At 51.0% G+C, this 14,861-nt stretch overlaps 1 protein-coding gene across 2 annotated transcripts; it reads left to right on the top strand.

The window, feature by feature from the left end:
- Positions 1-12,055: 12,055 nt before the first annotated feature.
- Positions 12,056-14,336, top strand: LOC123077017 (protein NRT1/ PTR FAMILY 8.2). 2 transcript variants are annotated; one of them, XM_044499193.1, is made up of 3 exons: positions 12,056-12,207; positions 12,301-12,437; positions 12,525-14,336. In XM_044499193.1, exons 2-3 carry the CDS (start codon positions 12,314-12,316, stop codon positions 14,237-14,239), a joined length of 1,839 nt encoding a protein of 612 aa, XP_044355128.1. In that variant the 5' UTR covers positions 12,056-12,207; positions 12,301-12,313; the 3' UTR covers positions 14,240-14,336. The 2 variants fall into 2 exon arrangements, with proteins under 2 accessions (XP_044355128.1, XP_044355127.1); XM_044499192.1 differs by having other exon boundaries at positions 12,157-12,437.
- Positions 14,337-14,861: the final 525 nt, after the last annotated feature.

Raw genomic sequence — 14,861 nt, 5'->3', positions numbered from 1 at the left:
GCTAGCTTTTATGATGAGGCAGATCTTGGCTGACTGGCTATCTCAGGCCTCTAACATATTTGAGTCAGGCCGGATAAGCTTAGGCGACGTGTGTACGTGCGTCGTCGATGACGCAAAATGGAACTCGTCGCAATGGTCCAACGAGATTTTAATCCGAGGAATTTGATCGATCGATGATGGTGCAGTTGACTTATGCCTAGGGGAGAGTATACCGGGTGTTTATACGTGTCAAACAAACCAAACACCACGTCACGGACGTATTGTAGATAAGTCAGCCAAAACATTCTTTATAGCTTTATATATAATGGGAAACGTTTCCATCCGGCGCGCCGGACGCGCGGGCCACGCGATCCTGCTGGATCGATTGACCAGGAAGACTACGCACTCGTACATTTTTCTGGCCCACACATTGTACGACGCATTTTTCTCTTATCTTTTCTCTGTAGCTCCATCCTTCACTCGTTCCTCCCTCTTTTCTTTCCCAGCTAGAGCACAGCTCCATGGCTACCCCAAGTGCTACTATGAGGGGCGTTCTCCAGCTTGGCCCTCCCACTTCTCTCTCTCTCTACCTCTACCTCTGAAACTGCTACAGCCCCCCCCCCCCCCCCCCCCCGCCGCGCGCGCGCGTGCTGCTACACCCTCCCCCCATGTGCTGCCATGAGGGGCGTTCTCCGGCTAATTTTTAAAAACAATACATTTCTTTAATTAATTTTCAGAAATATTGCGCCGATTTTTTTTAAAATAATACATAGTCGGCCATCTAGTGGCTGACTAGATCTAGTCGGCCAAGAGTAGGCAGATTAGTACCCTGTCGGCTAACGGCAGACCGACTGGGCTCCTGCCCACTCCTGTCGTCTAACTGTTGGCCGACTGGAACTAATTGACTTACAGTAGGTCGATTAGTTTTAATTGGCTTACCCTAGAACGATTAGTTCTAATTGGCTTCCTGTAACATGAGAAGTTCTTTCCGTATTGAAAAAACATTGAATTAGTTACACGTTGAAGTAAAGAATCACAAGTCATGATTAGTTACGATGAAATATTTGTCAGTCATTGCGTACCATACAAATATCGAAGGTCTCTTCCAGCTTGATGGTGAAGAACCTACCATTTTGCAGGTGAGGCTCCCTGTCGCACATACTACGGTCATCGCAGCAGTATTCGCACTCGGGGATCCTATCATCGTTAGACATTTTCCGTGTTTCAAAATTCAAAGATTACAAATCTATGGCAATACCTGTAGATACCATGGTGGGTACTCCTCTCTGATATATTCGACCGTCGGTAATGGTAGCTCCTCCTATCATTCGAAAGTGCATTCACCAAAATGTCTAGCACCTTCGAATGAAGAAGAAGCGACCCCCACGACCGCAGTCGGGATTCTTCCTCTCTCATATACGGTGGACACTCCCTCACCGTTTTTCAACCGTCGGTGATGGTCGCTCTTCTTTTCCTTCATGTGCATTACCAAAAGGTCTATCACGAGAAAGAAGAGGAAGAGGACCCCCCACGTCAACAGTCAGTATTCTTCTTCTCTCATATATGGTGGACACTCTCCCTCACTGATTTTTTGACCGCCATGTGTGGAGCCCTGCAATGTCCATTAGTTCTCTTTCCGGCAAATCCAGGGCACTCAATATCTCCTACGTTCTAGCACAAGTCATGTAAAAATTCACGAGAAATTTCAGCATGACCATTGCTAAAAACAGGACATATCGAGTGCCTGAAATTGCCAGAATGGAAATGAATCAACATTCCGGCAAAACATAGGCCACTCGGAGTTTCCCCACAATAGAAAAAGACATATGTGGCCATCTTTGGCATCACATACACATCTCAACTCAAGTTCAACATGTCCATACACATACACATGTCCAAATAGTACCCGCATTGGTGGCAATAATCTTTCTTCTAGTTTAGGTAATTAGCTATATCAATTAACTATTAGTAGTTATTGTTTAGCCTTAAACAAATGTGGTTTCTTAGTAATGTGTTTCCTGGATCAATAGCAACATTTCTTATTTTGTGAATCATTATATATTCAATGTATAAAATAATCTAGCCTAAAAAACCTAAATATAGTCGTAATAACTCTAAATATAGCAGAATAACCAAATAATCTTAAATATAATAGCATTAAATATAGAAAAAAATACTATTGAAAATTTTGTCTTAAATAAAACGAAATAAGAATTGGACTAAACAATGCCATGTCTACCCATTATCATCCAATATTGGCAAAAACATACTAAAGAAAAATCCTTGCTGCCCTAGAACGTATAAACCTTAGAAATTAAAACGAAATACATAGAGAGGCAGAGGAGGGAGGCTACCTATGGCGGAAGGGACTGGGAACGGCGGATGGGTTTGAGGACGACGGCCAGAGAGTGGCAGCGGGGCCTGTCGATGACAGGAGAGAGCCGCCGCACAGGGGAGGGCCTGGACGGGGGAGGGAGGCCGCACAGGGAGGGTCGGGATGGGGGCGGCCGCACATGGAAGGCCATGATGGTGGGGGCGGCTGCGCGGGGAGGGTTGGGACGGGGATGGCAGCCGCGCGGGGGACGGCCGACCAGAATAGGGGAGGAAGGTCGCCGGAGCAGGAAGATCGAGTGAGTGAGAGTGGAGAGCGAGAGTGACGGGCACAGGAGATAGGTCCGCTTAGCAGTAGCGCGTGCTACAAACAGGCGCTGCTGCTAGTGGAAGTACAGCGGGGGCGGGCGGCCCAGTGCTACTGCTAATTGAGACCCACCAGCTGGCCCGTCTAATCGTAGTAGCAGCGAGGGACCAGCGGCCGCGATACATCTACCGGATTAGTTGTAGCACGGGGTATAGGGTCGGCGCTGCTACTAAGGCTCGACCCAGGGTACCTCGGGGCCCGCTTAGTAGCAGCGGTTTTCGTGCCAGCACGCGCTACTACTAAAATATACATGTAGCGTCGGTCTTATGTCCACGCTACTGCTACTTAACAGTAGCGTGTGTCACTTACCCACCGCTACTGCTAGGCGTCTACCTATCAGGTATTTCCTAGTAGTGTTGCATTATTTGAAAAAATAACTTTGCGCCTAACCGGTGTTGAATGTTTCTTTGGCTGGCACACACGCAGATAATATTCACTAATGTGCGTAGGTACCGGCGACCGATCGCCTCCATCGAAGCGTGTCTGTGTTCTAAAGAAGCCGAATCAACAGCTCATCTTCTCATAAATACACTGCTCAGTATCTAGGGCGACCTGACGATTATTGACTCTCTCAACATGACTTAGCCATCTCCGAGCAAGCCAATGATATTTGGCCTTGGTCAGACAAATGTGAACATGAATCCAAAAGGACCTAGAATGAACACCTTCAAGTTGTTATCTCTAGTTCTGCAAATGATATTTGGCCTTGGTCAGACAAATGTGAACATGAATCCAAAAGGCCAATGCTCCATGACAGGGGGGCTATGCTTTCGAGACTTGATGTGTCTCTGTTTGCGGAGTAGTTTGGGTCGCCTTGGTCTTCTCTCCCGCTTCTTTGTAGGAGTATATGACATAGCCTACAAATATACTCCCTCACGTAGTATAAAGTCGGTCACTTATTTTGGGACGGTGGAAGTATAAAAAGAGGTTCAGGATGGCTCAACGCTGTGGTTACCCCCACCCCCTCCCCTTTACTGCTTAGTGGTACTGCCTGGCTTAAAAACACTAAGTTTTTTTATGCTCAACGACGTGTACCACTCCTACTAAACCGAGCAGGGGACCCCTATTTTAGTGGTGGTTTATTTTAATCCAACAAACATGGCATCTAGTCAACCTTCAAATTTATCGATCGAACACCTTCCCTCCTATTGCCCGGCCAGCAGGCTGGGTGTCCAATCTCTTTGTTTGCTCCGGAGTTGTGGTTGGTTTTGGCAAGTGATGGCCTGTGTTGCTGATGCTATGATCCTCGAAAGTACAATAAAATACTCCATTATTAAAAAAATTGCTAATGTATGCTTCGAAATGACCGATTGGTCCCATGATTTTTTACTTCTCGCATTATGTGGATCAAGCGGAGATGTCCGGAGAGAAAAGTCTAAAATAATCCTTAATTTCGTATTCTTAGTCTGAATCAAACCCTAACCTTGCAATCCTTAAAATTGGCACCTTGTCCTTTCTAATCCTGGTCAATCCTAGCCGTTTTTCACTCATACCTTGTTTGGACACCGGGATTGATTACGTGGCACGGGATCGAGGAGAAAGTGGCTCCGACCCGACGAGTAGACGGCTGTGCATATGTGTATGTGTATGTGACGACGACGGTGTCTGGTTTGTTGTGTCTTTCTCTAGTAACACGCGGACACGCTGGAGCCGGTCAGTTGTTGTTGTGTACGTACGTCTCAACTTTGTCAGAGTAAGGGTCCGGCTCGGTGGATGCATCACCCTTGTGCCGCTGATCTCCATCGCCATGGCTGACACGTTGAGGCACGCCACGGCCTCCTTGTTCTGCCGGAGTAGTCCAGCGGGATGACGCTGTTGGAGTGCACGCAGTTGTAGTACAAGTACACATTTAGCATGATCAATGAGCTGGGATAATAAGTCGATCTATGTTATCCCCGCAAAAAAAAAGTCGATCTATGTTACGTGTTTACGTGCGTGCAGTACTGAGTACGTGTGTACCTCAATCCTCAAAGCAATCGGCTACCTCACGTACTAGCACATCAAGACTGAATCAACCGACCTGCTTAGGTAGCCAGCTTCGTAACATGTACGTGCATGTGTTCGCGGCGGCGCCGCTTTGATTCTGGTGAGGAAAAAGATGGAGATGGCTAGTCACAAGACAAGTGAGTAATCCCGGCCGGGATTGTACTTTTCCCGGCGTGACAAACATGTTTAGGGCGAAGTTTGATCGGGATTGATAAATACAAGGTGCTGATTTCAGGGATTAAAAAATTAAGGTTCGATTCAGACTTCGAGTACGAATTCAAGGTTTATTTTAGACTTTTTCCATGTCCGGACCAGGTGAGTCTTCAGTGCCTTTCTTGCATGAAGACAAGTCCCACCTTCCCGTGTCACACCGCGAGGCGATGGGGAGGAATCCTAGGCGTGGCCGGGGGATCGTCAATGGCGGCAGCGAGGCCTCCATGTCCTCCCTCCAAGCGGCCTGGCGTGGGCTGGCACATCTGGATCGGGGTGCCTCGTTGTCCCGAGGCCAGCGGCATTGCGGGGCGCTTGCGTGGTGATGGTGCAGTCGCATGGCGGGGCGTGATAGACTGGGCATTGGGGGGCATGGTGGTGCGGCGGCCGTTGGAGGGTTGGCGCGTGCTCTCCTCGCGGGCGTGCGGTCTTCGTGATGGTGACCAGTTAGCGGCCCACGGTTGGTGGCGTTGCTGGATGATGCGTTAGTGGGGCGTCGGAGGCAATGATGACTGGCGCGACTAAGGCTATCCAGCCCCTAGTCCAGATTTGGAATTGCCAGAGCCCATGGGGCGTCGGTCGATGTCCCCTCTGGTGGTGCTTGTCGTCACTTGGCCGGCGGCATAGAGGCTTCGTGTGTGGCCCGGGGCGTCTTTGTCGGGCGCCGGTGCGTCAGCTTTAGCCTCTTTCTCTTCTACTAGCATGGTGGGGTCTCATGGGTCGGGGAGGGGGTGCTTACTTCCTGTCCTCGTTGGTGGTGGTTGCACGTTGTGGTATCAGTGTGAGGTGTGGCGACTCTGGATCGCGGGCTACCAGGAGGCTCTCCGGCGGCCTTTTATGGTGGTGGTGGTGGTTGTGCCTCTTGGTGGTGTTGGCTACTAGGGTGTGGCGGTGGGTGGTACTGGCTGGTGCCCTTCTGACAAAGGTGGCGTTGCCCAAATCTGAATTCTGAATTGGTGGTCTGGTCCTTGTCATGGTTCTGGCTCAAGATTCCTCATTACACCTTTAAGCTACTTGAAAACATCAGTTAAAAAATTATACTACACCACTTGGCAACAATGCCATTAGCTAATATCTTCGGGCCGATTTAAATTCGAAAGATGTTGGACCGGACTCTTCTAGTTTATCTCAGAGCATCTCCACTCGCGCCCTCAACAAGCCCCTCAAGGCCATTTTTCCTCACCAGCGTTTAAAAAATGGCCGAGCCGCGCCCCCAAAAGCCCAAATTTCATCGGTTAGGGCCAAATTTGGCGCCGGCGGGCCCATGCCGGACCCGGTGCGCTGGGCGCCGCCCGGGGAAACGTTTTGGCGCAAACCCCCGATGAGCCCGCCGAGTCAGCGACTCGGCGGTATCGTCGTCCTCATCGCCTCGGTTCCCGCGGGAATCAATGCGAAGGCTGCCGCGTCGGTCAGCCTCAATTGGTGCCTCCCGGGCAGCGCAGTGAAGGCGTGCGCTCGCACCCACACCCGGCTATAAAAGGCGCCCCCCTCGCCGGTGATCGAGCACACAGTCCAACGACACAAAACCCTCTCCCTCTCGACCTCTCGCCGCCGACGCTTCGTCTCTCTTCTCTCCCCACACCGGCGAGCAATGGTCGAGCGCTATCCAGGCGACACTGCAGCGGCCAACGACTTCAGCCGCCGCCACCTGCACAAGGACGAGGCGCGCCTCCTCTACGAGGCCGATTACCCGGCCCCACCAGACATGCGGGTGCCGGGCGCCTGGAGGCTCAGCGCCGGCGGCGTCCCGGTGCCCCCACAGCCCACCGGAGCTGATCGCCGGGCCGAAATCGCCCGCATCAGGTCGTCGCTGCCGGCCGAGGCGCGTAGCCAGCCGAGGTACGCCCCAACAGCACCTCGTTGTGGATGTCGTACTTCGAACGACGCCACGCCGAGCAGCTCGAGTCGACAAATAGCGTCGAGCCCCGCAGCTGCCTCAACTCCGATGGGAGGCGCCTATGGTGGGGCGTACCCGGCCGAACCCTCGAGGCCGCCCTCAACTACACCGAGTCCGGCAACACGCCGCGCCTCGAGTACCCGGCGCCCCCGACCATCTCTCGCTGCCGCGGCAGCTCTTGGACGCTGCGGTGAATGGAGACGGCGACCTCCTCCTCATCGGGCTCCGGATAGCCTGCCCTTCGGCCCGTCAAGCCGGAGCCGCAGGGGACGCCGCTCTGGCCCGACAAGCCGGAGCCGCAGGAGACGCCGCTCCAGGGCCGCACACGCAGCTCCGCCCTGGTCATCAACGAGGGCGATGTTCGCCCCTACCCTCCCTCTTCCCGCCTCGTCTGGCCGAAGACAGAGTCGGGGCTGCTCCCCGTGAAGAAGGAGTATGAGGCCATGGCCGCCGACGACGCGACCGCCCTCAAGTTGACGCGGGAGGACTACATCCGCGGGGAGATGGTGCGCCAATGCCGCGCCCTCGAGGAGATCTACGCTCAGCGCCGCGGCCGTGAGGTGGGCGGCGTCGTCCTCCTCGACGACAGTGAAGAGGAGGCACCGGGACCGTCCAACCCCCCACGCATCAGCGACGCTGATCAGGGGTGCAGCAGGGACGGCAGCGGCACGCGGGACAATGTTGGCGGCGGCGGCGACGACGACGACGATGGCGACTACACCAACATGTACCGGTTGCTCGGCATGTAGAGGGCGGGCGACGGCGTAGTAGTGGTTTTAGTTGCCGTTTAGTTGGTTTAAATTATGTTTGCTTTTAGATTTTGTACAGATATCAATGAAATCATCCAGTTTTGGCCGAAATTCTGCTGTGTTTGGACGAATTTCGGCCTTGTTTGGTTAAAAACAAGGGGTCTCGGGACAACCTGGGGTCGGCGGCTGGGAAACCTGCCGCCCCCAGGTCGAATTTATCGCCGGTTCGCCTCCAGGCGGCGATTTTTCATGCCCCTGAGGGGCCGAACTGCTGGAGATACTCTCACGGTGCCAACTGTGATCTAACTAAAAAAGATATGTTGAGACCTACCAACTGTCTGCCAAGCTAGTAAATCCATTAATTGGAGCTAGCTCTTGAACCATATTCGCGGATATATATAGTCCACTCATCACCATATATAAAGTTCACAAGAAAGGATATATTAGGGTTAGTATACAACTGCTCAAATTACTAGGTGTACAACCACTATTGCAAGAGATCGAAGTAGGTACATAATTCATATATATGCATAGGAAAAGGAGGCACCGGAAAATGAGGGAAAACCATACACCACTATGCGGCTTCTTATTGTGTGTCACCGTGTTTCGATTCATGGGTGGGATCGGGGGCACCATGGATCATCCATCAGAGAAACGTTCACGGAAACATTTGATCATTATCATTTCCGTTAGCTTGCACGCTAGGCTAGCTTATTTATATATTAATGTACACTTATAATGATCAATACCGGGAAATAAACACCACATGTTGCCATCGCTCCAAAGAATTTCCACCGGCCGGTCGAGAAAGACACGCGAGCCAGACACACTCGTCGTCATTGTTAATTCCAACAACGAGTTACCACACGAGTCACGACTACAGTATTGCATTAGATCTCCATTGTTAGCATGGAAATTAGCAAAGATTTAGTCGGGTTGATTTGATTTCTAATTTCTGATCATTATCATTTCCGTTAGCTCACGCGCTAGGCTAGCTTATTTATATATTAATGCACGCTTGTAATACACAATTCTCAGGAAATGAACACCACATGTTGCCATCGCTGCATCAGAATTTCCGCCGGTCGGTCAACAAAGACACGCGAGCCAGGCACGCTGGTCGTCATTGTTAATTCCAACAACCATTTACTAAGAGACTACAGTATTGCCTTAGATCTCCATTGTTAGCATAGGAATTAGCAGAGATTTGCTCGGGTTGATTTGATTACTAATTTTCAAATTTAGTCTGCGTATATAATCTTCGACGCTATCCAAGTCATCTTGTTTTTCTTGCCCATTTCATCTCTTCATCGGATTCATCCTTACTAATTGTAACAAAAGTTGCTCCTCTGAGCAGCAAAGAAGTAGCAATGGGGGAGGTTGGTGCTGCAGACATGATCTACACCCAAGATGGCACGGCGGACACAAGGGCAACCGTGCCGTCAAGAGCAACACCGGCAACTGGCGCGCCTGCCCCTACATTCTCGGTGCATACAAACAAAGGACTCCATTTGTTGGACTGCTCTTAACTTGAGCCATGGTGTTGTTCGATCACCAGATGAATCGCAGCTAACGAATGCTGCGATCGGATGGCGTACTATGGCATGAGCGCCAACCTGGGCAAATTCATGTTGGATAACATGGGCATGATGAACAACACCGCCGCCCCCAACAGCGTTACTAACTGGGGTGGCACCTGCTACGCCACCACCCACATTGGCACCTTCGTCGCCGACGCCTACCTCGGCGACCATCGCCTACTCCATTATATAAATTTTTGCTCATAATCTAAGTTTCGAATGGACCAAGTGATCCCAAGATTTTTTTTTTACTGCTCACATTATGTGGATCAGGCGGAGATGTCGGTGGCAGGTTCATGTCATGATCGTCGGTAATATACTGATCCGGATAGTAGCCCTCTACTTTGAGTATTTGTGCCTGTCCGAATCATGTTGAAATGTACTTGGCAAAGAGTAGTAATACCAGTACAAAATGTAAAATACTTGTTTTTTACAAAAAATGAACAATGAGATTTAAACATTATTATTAGTAAGAACTAGCATGACAGGTTCTTACTATTAGTAAGAACTAACAATGAGATACAAAAAATGTAAAATACCAGTCAAAAACATTGAAATTTTATACACCACTTAGCAACAACGCATTTAGCTAATATCCCGGGGCAGATTTAAATTCAAAAGATGAGGGACTGTACTCTTCTAGTTTAACTCAAGGTGCCAACTCTGATCTAATTAAAAAGATATGCTGAATCCTGCCAACTACGTGCCTAGCTAGTAAATACATTAATTAGAGCTAGTTCTTGGACAGTACTCATGTGCTGTGCGGCTATACATAGTCTATGCGTATATATAGTTCACAATTTAGCCGAGCTAGCAACCGAAACAGAGAGGATATCAGGATTAGTGTATAACTGCTCAACATACCAGGCAACCACTGGTATAAGAGATGGACCGTCTAACCGTACATGCATAATTCATATATGTAGGAAAAGGAGACATCAGGAAATGAGGGAAAACCATGTGCTGTAATGCCGCTTCTCATCGCGTGTCACCGCGTTGCGATTCACGTGAAGGTTCGGACGCCCCACACATCGTTCGCTCTAAAAACCGCACGGAGCATGTCATGGGCCCGAAATCACTAGATCAGCAAGATGGCGTGGCCCATCTCATGAAGCGAGTTCGGCGTACAGATTTTTGCTGAAAACAAAGTTGCAGAGAGAAGAATGGCTTGAAGGGAGGAGTGGTACATCGAGCGCAATAGATGAGAAGGCTTGGTCTGAACTTTGGAAGATCCCAGTGCCCTCCAAAATCAAGATTTTCCTGTGGAGGTTGGGTCGCCACTCGTTGCCTACCACGGATGTTTTACACCACCGAAACATGGCAGTTCAGAATGTGTGTCCGTTGTGTGGGTGCGAGGGTTCATGGAGGCATGCACCGTTATCATGTGCGGTGTCTAGGTGCGTTTGGGCACTGTCGGATGGTGATCTTGTGGTGAAGATGGCTGCAGTTGCAGATTCGAGCGCCAAGAACTGGATGTTTGAACTATCTACTCTGTTGGACCATCCGAGCTTCACTAAGATGGTTGTGACGTTGTGGGCAATCTGGTACGCAAGGCGTAAAGCAATATATGAGGGGATTTTTCAAAGCCCACACCAAACCATATCCTTTGTGAACAATTATATTGCAGAGCTTGAACAACTTACTGCCACTAAAAGGGAAGTAGCGGCGCCGAGTGAACAGCAAGTTAGTCCACAGAGATGGTTGGTTCCGTCTAATGGAGCTTCTAAGTTAAATGTTGATGGAGCTGTTGCCAGGAACTGGCGGGGAGGTGCGGTTGCAGCCCTATGCCGCGATAGCAGTGGAATCTATCTAGGAGCTTCGGCGGTTGTGTACCTGGGCATCACGGACCCAACGATCCTTGAGACATACGCGTGCAGAGAAGCTCTCGCGTTGGCGGAAGACCTGGCAATTCAGAATTTGATTGTGGCCTCGGATTGCCAAGGAGTCATCAATGACATCAACATGGGGACAAGAGGGCCTCATGCTGCTATCATCCATGAAATAATAGCTCGTAGGAATAGTTTTCCTTCTTGCGGTTTTGTTTTTGAGCGTAGAAACTATAACTTTGAGGCTCACAATCTCACAAAGTTTGCATGTAATCTAGGTATAGGTAGACATGTCTGGTTGGGTCTTCCTTATGACCCAATTCGTGTATCTATGGATATCACTTTGAATCAATAAAGCTTGCGAGAATTCTCAAAAAAAAACTCACTTCAGCATTTGGGGAAGTACTTAAGCTCAGAACACCTGGAGAAGAGGATCGAAGAGAAGAACCTGGACGGCCAAACCCCCTTCCTTTACCTTTTTCCTGTACTCTTTTTCCTCCCTCGGCTCCCAATCCCCATTTCATTGCTTGCTTCTTCACCAAGTTGTACCCAGATTTGCCACAATTGAGTGTTAATTGCATAGCAGTGAGTCGAGCGTGACAGTTTTTTCATATATATTTTTCGCAAAAAAAATCTTCTTTATGCAATACTCCCTCCGTTCCAAAATGCAAGTTTTTAGAGATTCCAATATAGACTATATATCAAGCAAAATGAGTGAATCTACACTCTAAAATATGTCTATATACACATGTATGTAATTCATATTGAAATATGTAGAAAGACTTATATTTAGAAAGAGGGGCGATGACAGCGGCGTGCCTTCGGCTCGCTCAGTGCTTGTAGTCGTCGCTAGGTGGTCTACGGACCTGGATGTAATTTTTATTATTTCTGGTGTTTGTTGTACTGCCATGATTGAAGATGAATAGGTCGAAAGTTTTCAAAAAAAAAACGAAGGGGGTATATTAATGTACCCTTTGTAATACCCAACTTGGATCTAAAGGAAATAAACACCACATGTCGCCAACTGGCCATCACTTCGCGTGTCCGGCCGGTTGCGTTTGTTTTGGCATCAGAGTTTCCGCCGGCAGATTGACAAAGACACGCGAGGCAGACACGCTCGTCGTCGTCGTCAACTCCAACACCCATTTACCAAACGACTACATTCCATCGTTACCACGAACAGCTGGGCGGACGAAACTGCCTGGGAACTTGTTACCATGGGAATTGGCAGAGATTTAGTCGTGTTGATTTAACTTCTAATTTCTGATATTTATAACCTTCGGTACTATCCACGCCATCTTGTCTTTCTTGCCCATTGCATCCGTTCATCGGATTCATCCTTACTAATTGTAACAAAAGTTGCTCCTCTGAGCAGCAAAGAAGTAGCAATGGGGGAGGTTGGTGCTGAATCTGCAGGCATGATCTACACCCAAGATGGCACGGTGGACATCAAGGGCAACCGTGCCGTCAAGAGCAACACCGGCAACTGGCGCGCCTGCCCCTACATCCTCGGTACGTACATGCATACTAGTACAAGGGAGGGACTCCATTGTTGGCCTGCTCTTACCTTGAGTCATGGCGTTGATGGATGAATCGCAGCGAACGAGTGTTGCGAGCGGCTGGCGTACTACGGCATGAGCGCCAACCTGGGCAACTTCATGCTGGACAACATGGGCATGAACAACACCACCGCCGCCAACAGCGTCACCAACTGGGGCGGCACCTGCTACGCCACCACCCTCATCGGCGCCTTCCTCGCCGACGCCTACCTCGGCCGCTTCTGGACCATCGCCTCCTTCGTCACCATCTACATCATCGGCCTCGGGCTCCTCACGGTTGCGGCCTCGGTGAAGGCGCTGGTACCGACGTGCGCGGCCAAGGGGGTGTGCGACCCGACGGCGGGGCAGACGGCCGCGGTGTTCGTGGGCCTGTACCTCGTCGCCCTGGGCACGGGCGGCATCAAGCCCTGCGTGTCCTCCTTCGGGGCCGACCAGTTCGACGAGAACGACGACGGCGAGCGCCGGAGCAAGAGCTCCTTCTTCAACTGGTTCTACCTGTCCATCAACATCGGCGCGCTCGTGGCGTCGTCCGTGATGGTGTACGTGCAGGAGCACTACGGCTGGGGCTGGGGCTTCGGCATCCCCGCCGTCGTCATGGCCATTGCCGTCGGCAGCTTCTTCGTCGGCACGCCGCTCTACCGCCACCAGCGCCCTGGCGGGAGCCCGCTCACCCGCATCGCGCAGGTGCTCGTCGCGGCCACGTACAAGCTGAGCGTCCCCGACGACGGGTCGGCGCTGTACGAGACCATGGACAAGGAGTCCGGCATCAAGGGCAGCCGCAAGCTGGAGCACACCGAGCAGTTCAGGTTCCTCGACAAGGCGGCCGTGGAGACGCAAGCGGACAAATCATCGGTGTCACCGGCGTCGCCGTGGCGGCTGTGCACGGTGACGCAGGTGGAGGAGCTCAAGAGCGTGGTGCGGCTGCTGCCCATCTGGGCGAGCGGCATCGTCTTCGCCGCCGTGTACGGCCAGATGAGTACCATGTTCGTGTTCCAGGGGAACACCCTCGACAAGCGCATGGGCGCCCACTTCTCCATCCCCTCTGCCTCGCTCTCCGTCTTCGACACCCTCAGCGTCATCGCCTGGGTGCCCGTCTACGACCGCCTCCTCGTCCCGGTCGTCCGCTCGTTCACCGGCCACCCCCGCGGCTTCACGCAGCTCCAGCGCATGGGTGTCGGCCTTGTCGTCTCAATCTTCTCCATGGTCGCCGCCGGCGTGCTCGAGCTCGTCCGCCTCCGCACGGTCGCGCGGCACGGGCTCTACGGGGAGGACGACATCGTGCCCATCTCCATCTTCTGGCAGGTGCCGCAGTACTTCATCATCGGCGCCGCCGAGGTGTTCGTCTTCGTGGGGCAGCTCGATTTCTTCTACGACCAGGCGCCGGACGCCATGAGGAGTATGTGCACGGCGCTGTCGCTCACGGCGATAGCGCTGGGGGGCTACGTGAGCACGCTGCTGGTGACGGTGGTGGCCAAGGTGACGACGAGAGGTGGAAAGGAAGGGTGGATCCCGGCCAAGAACCTCAACGTCGGCCACCTCGACTACTTCTTCTGGCTGATGACCGTGCTCAGCGTCGTCAACTTTGCTGTCTACCTACCCATCGCCAACTGGTACACCTACAAGAAGACCGCCGGAGCCGGAGACGACCAGGACGCCAACGAAGTAGGTGATGATTCGACCGCCGGAGCCGGAGACGGTCAGGACGCCAACGAAGTAGATGATGATTCACCTAAATCAGGAGACAGAAGAAAATAGATTGTTGAAAGCAAGAATTGGTAGTACTTCTCTTGAAAAGATTTGATAGAAAAATGTGTTGAAATGTCCTTGAAATAAGAGATTAGGAAAAAGGAAATCGTGAATATTCATTAACGTTTTTTTCCGGAAAAGGATCCAGGTCTATAATAAAGATTCACCAATGGTGCAAAACACCTTAAACATAACAAAAACTACATCGAGGTTCATGGACCACCGAGCCACCACTGTCACCGCCGACTTGCTACTCTCGCTGCTCCCATACCGGAGTCGGCCTTACCTTGTCCATGACAGTTAGAAAGTCTTCATGCATGTGCACCTAAGGACTACCGCCTCGGAGGCACGTTCGTAACATGTCATCTGGCCAATCAGGTTATAAAGAACTGTGACATGTTTCAGCGTCGTCAACTTTGCTGTCTACCTGCCCATCACCAACTCGTACCCCTACAAGAAGGCCGCCAGAGCCGGAAACGACCCGGACGCCACCGAAGTAGGTGATGATTCACCTGAATCAGGAGACACCGCAAAATATGTTGTTGAAAGCAAGAATTGGTACTTCTCTTGGAAGTATTTGGCAGAAAAATGTGTTGAACTGTCCTTAAGATAAGAGTTTAGAAAAAAGAAA

The sequence above is a fragment of the Triticum aestivum genome, chromosome 3D (assembly GCF_018294505.1).
Source record: "Triticum aestivum cultivar Chinese Spring chromosome 3D, IWGSC CS RefSeq v2.1, whole genome shotgun sequence".
NCBI lineage: Eukaryota > Viridiplantae > Streptophyta > Magnoliopsida > Poales > Poaceae > Triticum > Triticum aestivum.
The sequence above is the reverse complement of the archived record's forward strand: the minus strand, read 5'-3'. Positions and strand labels throughout refer to the sequence as shown.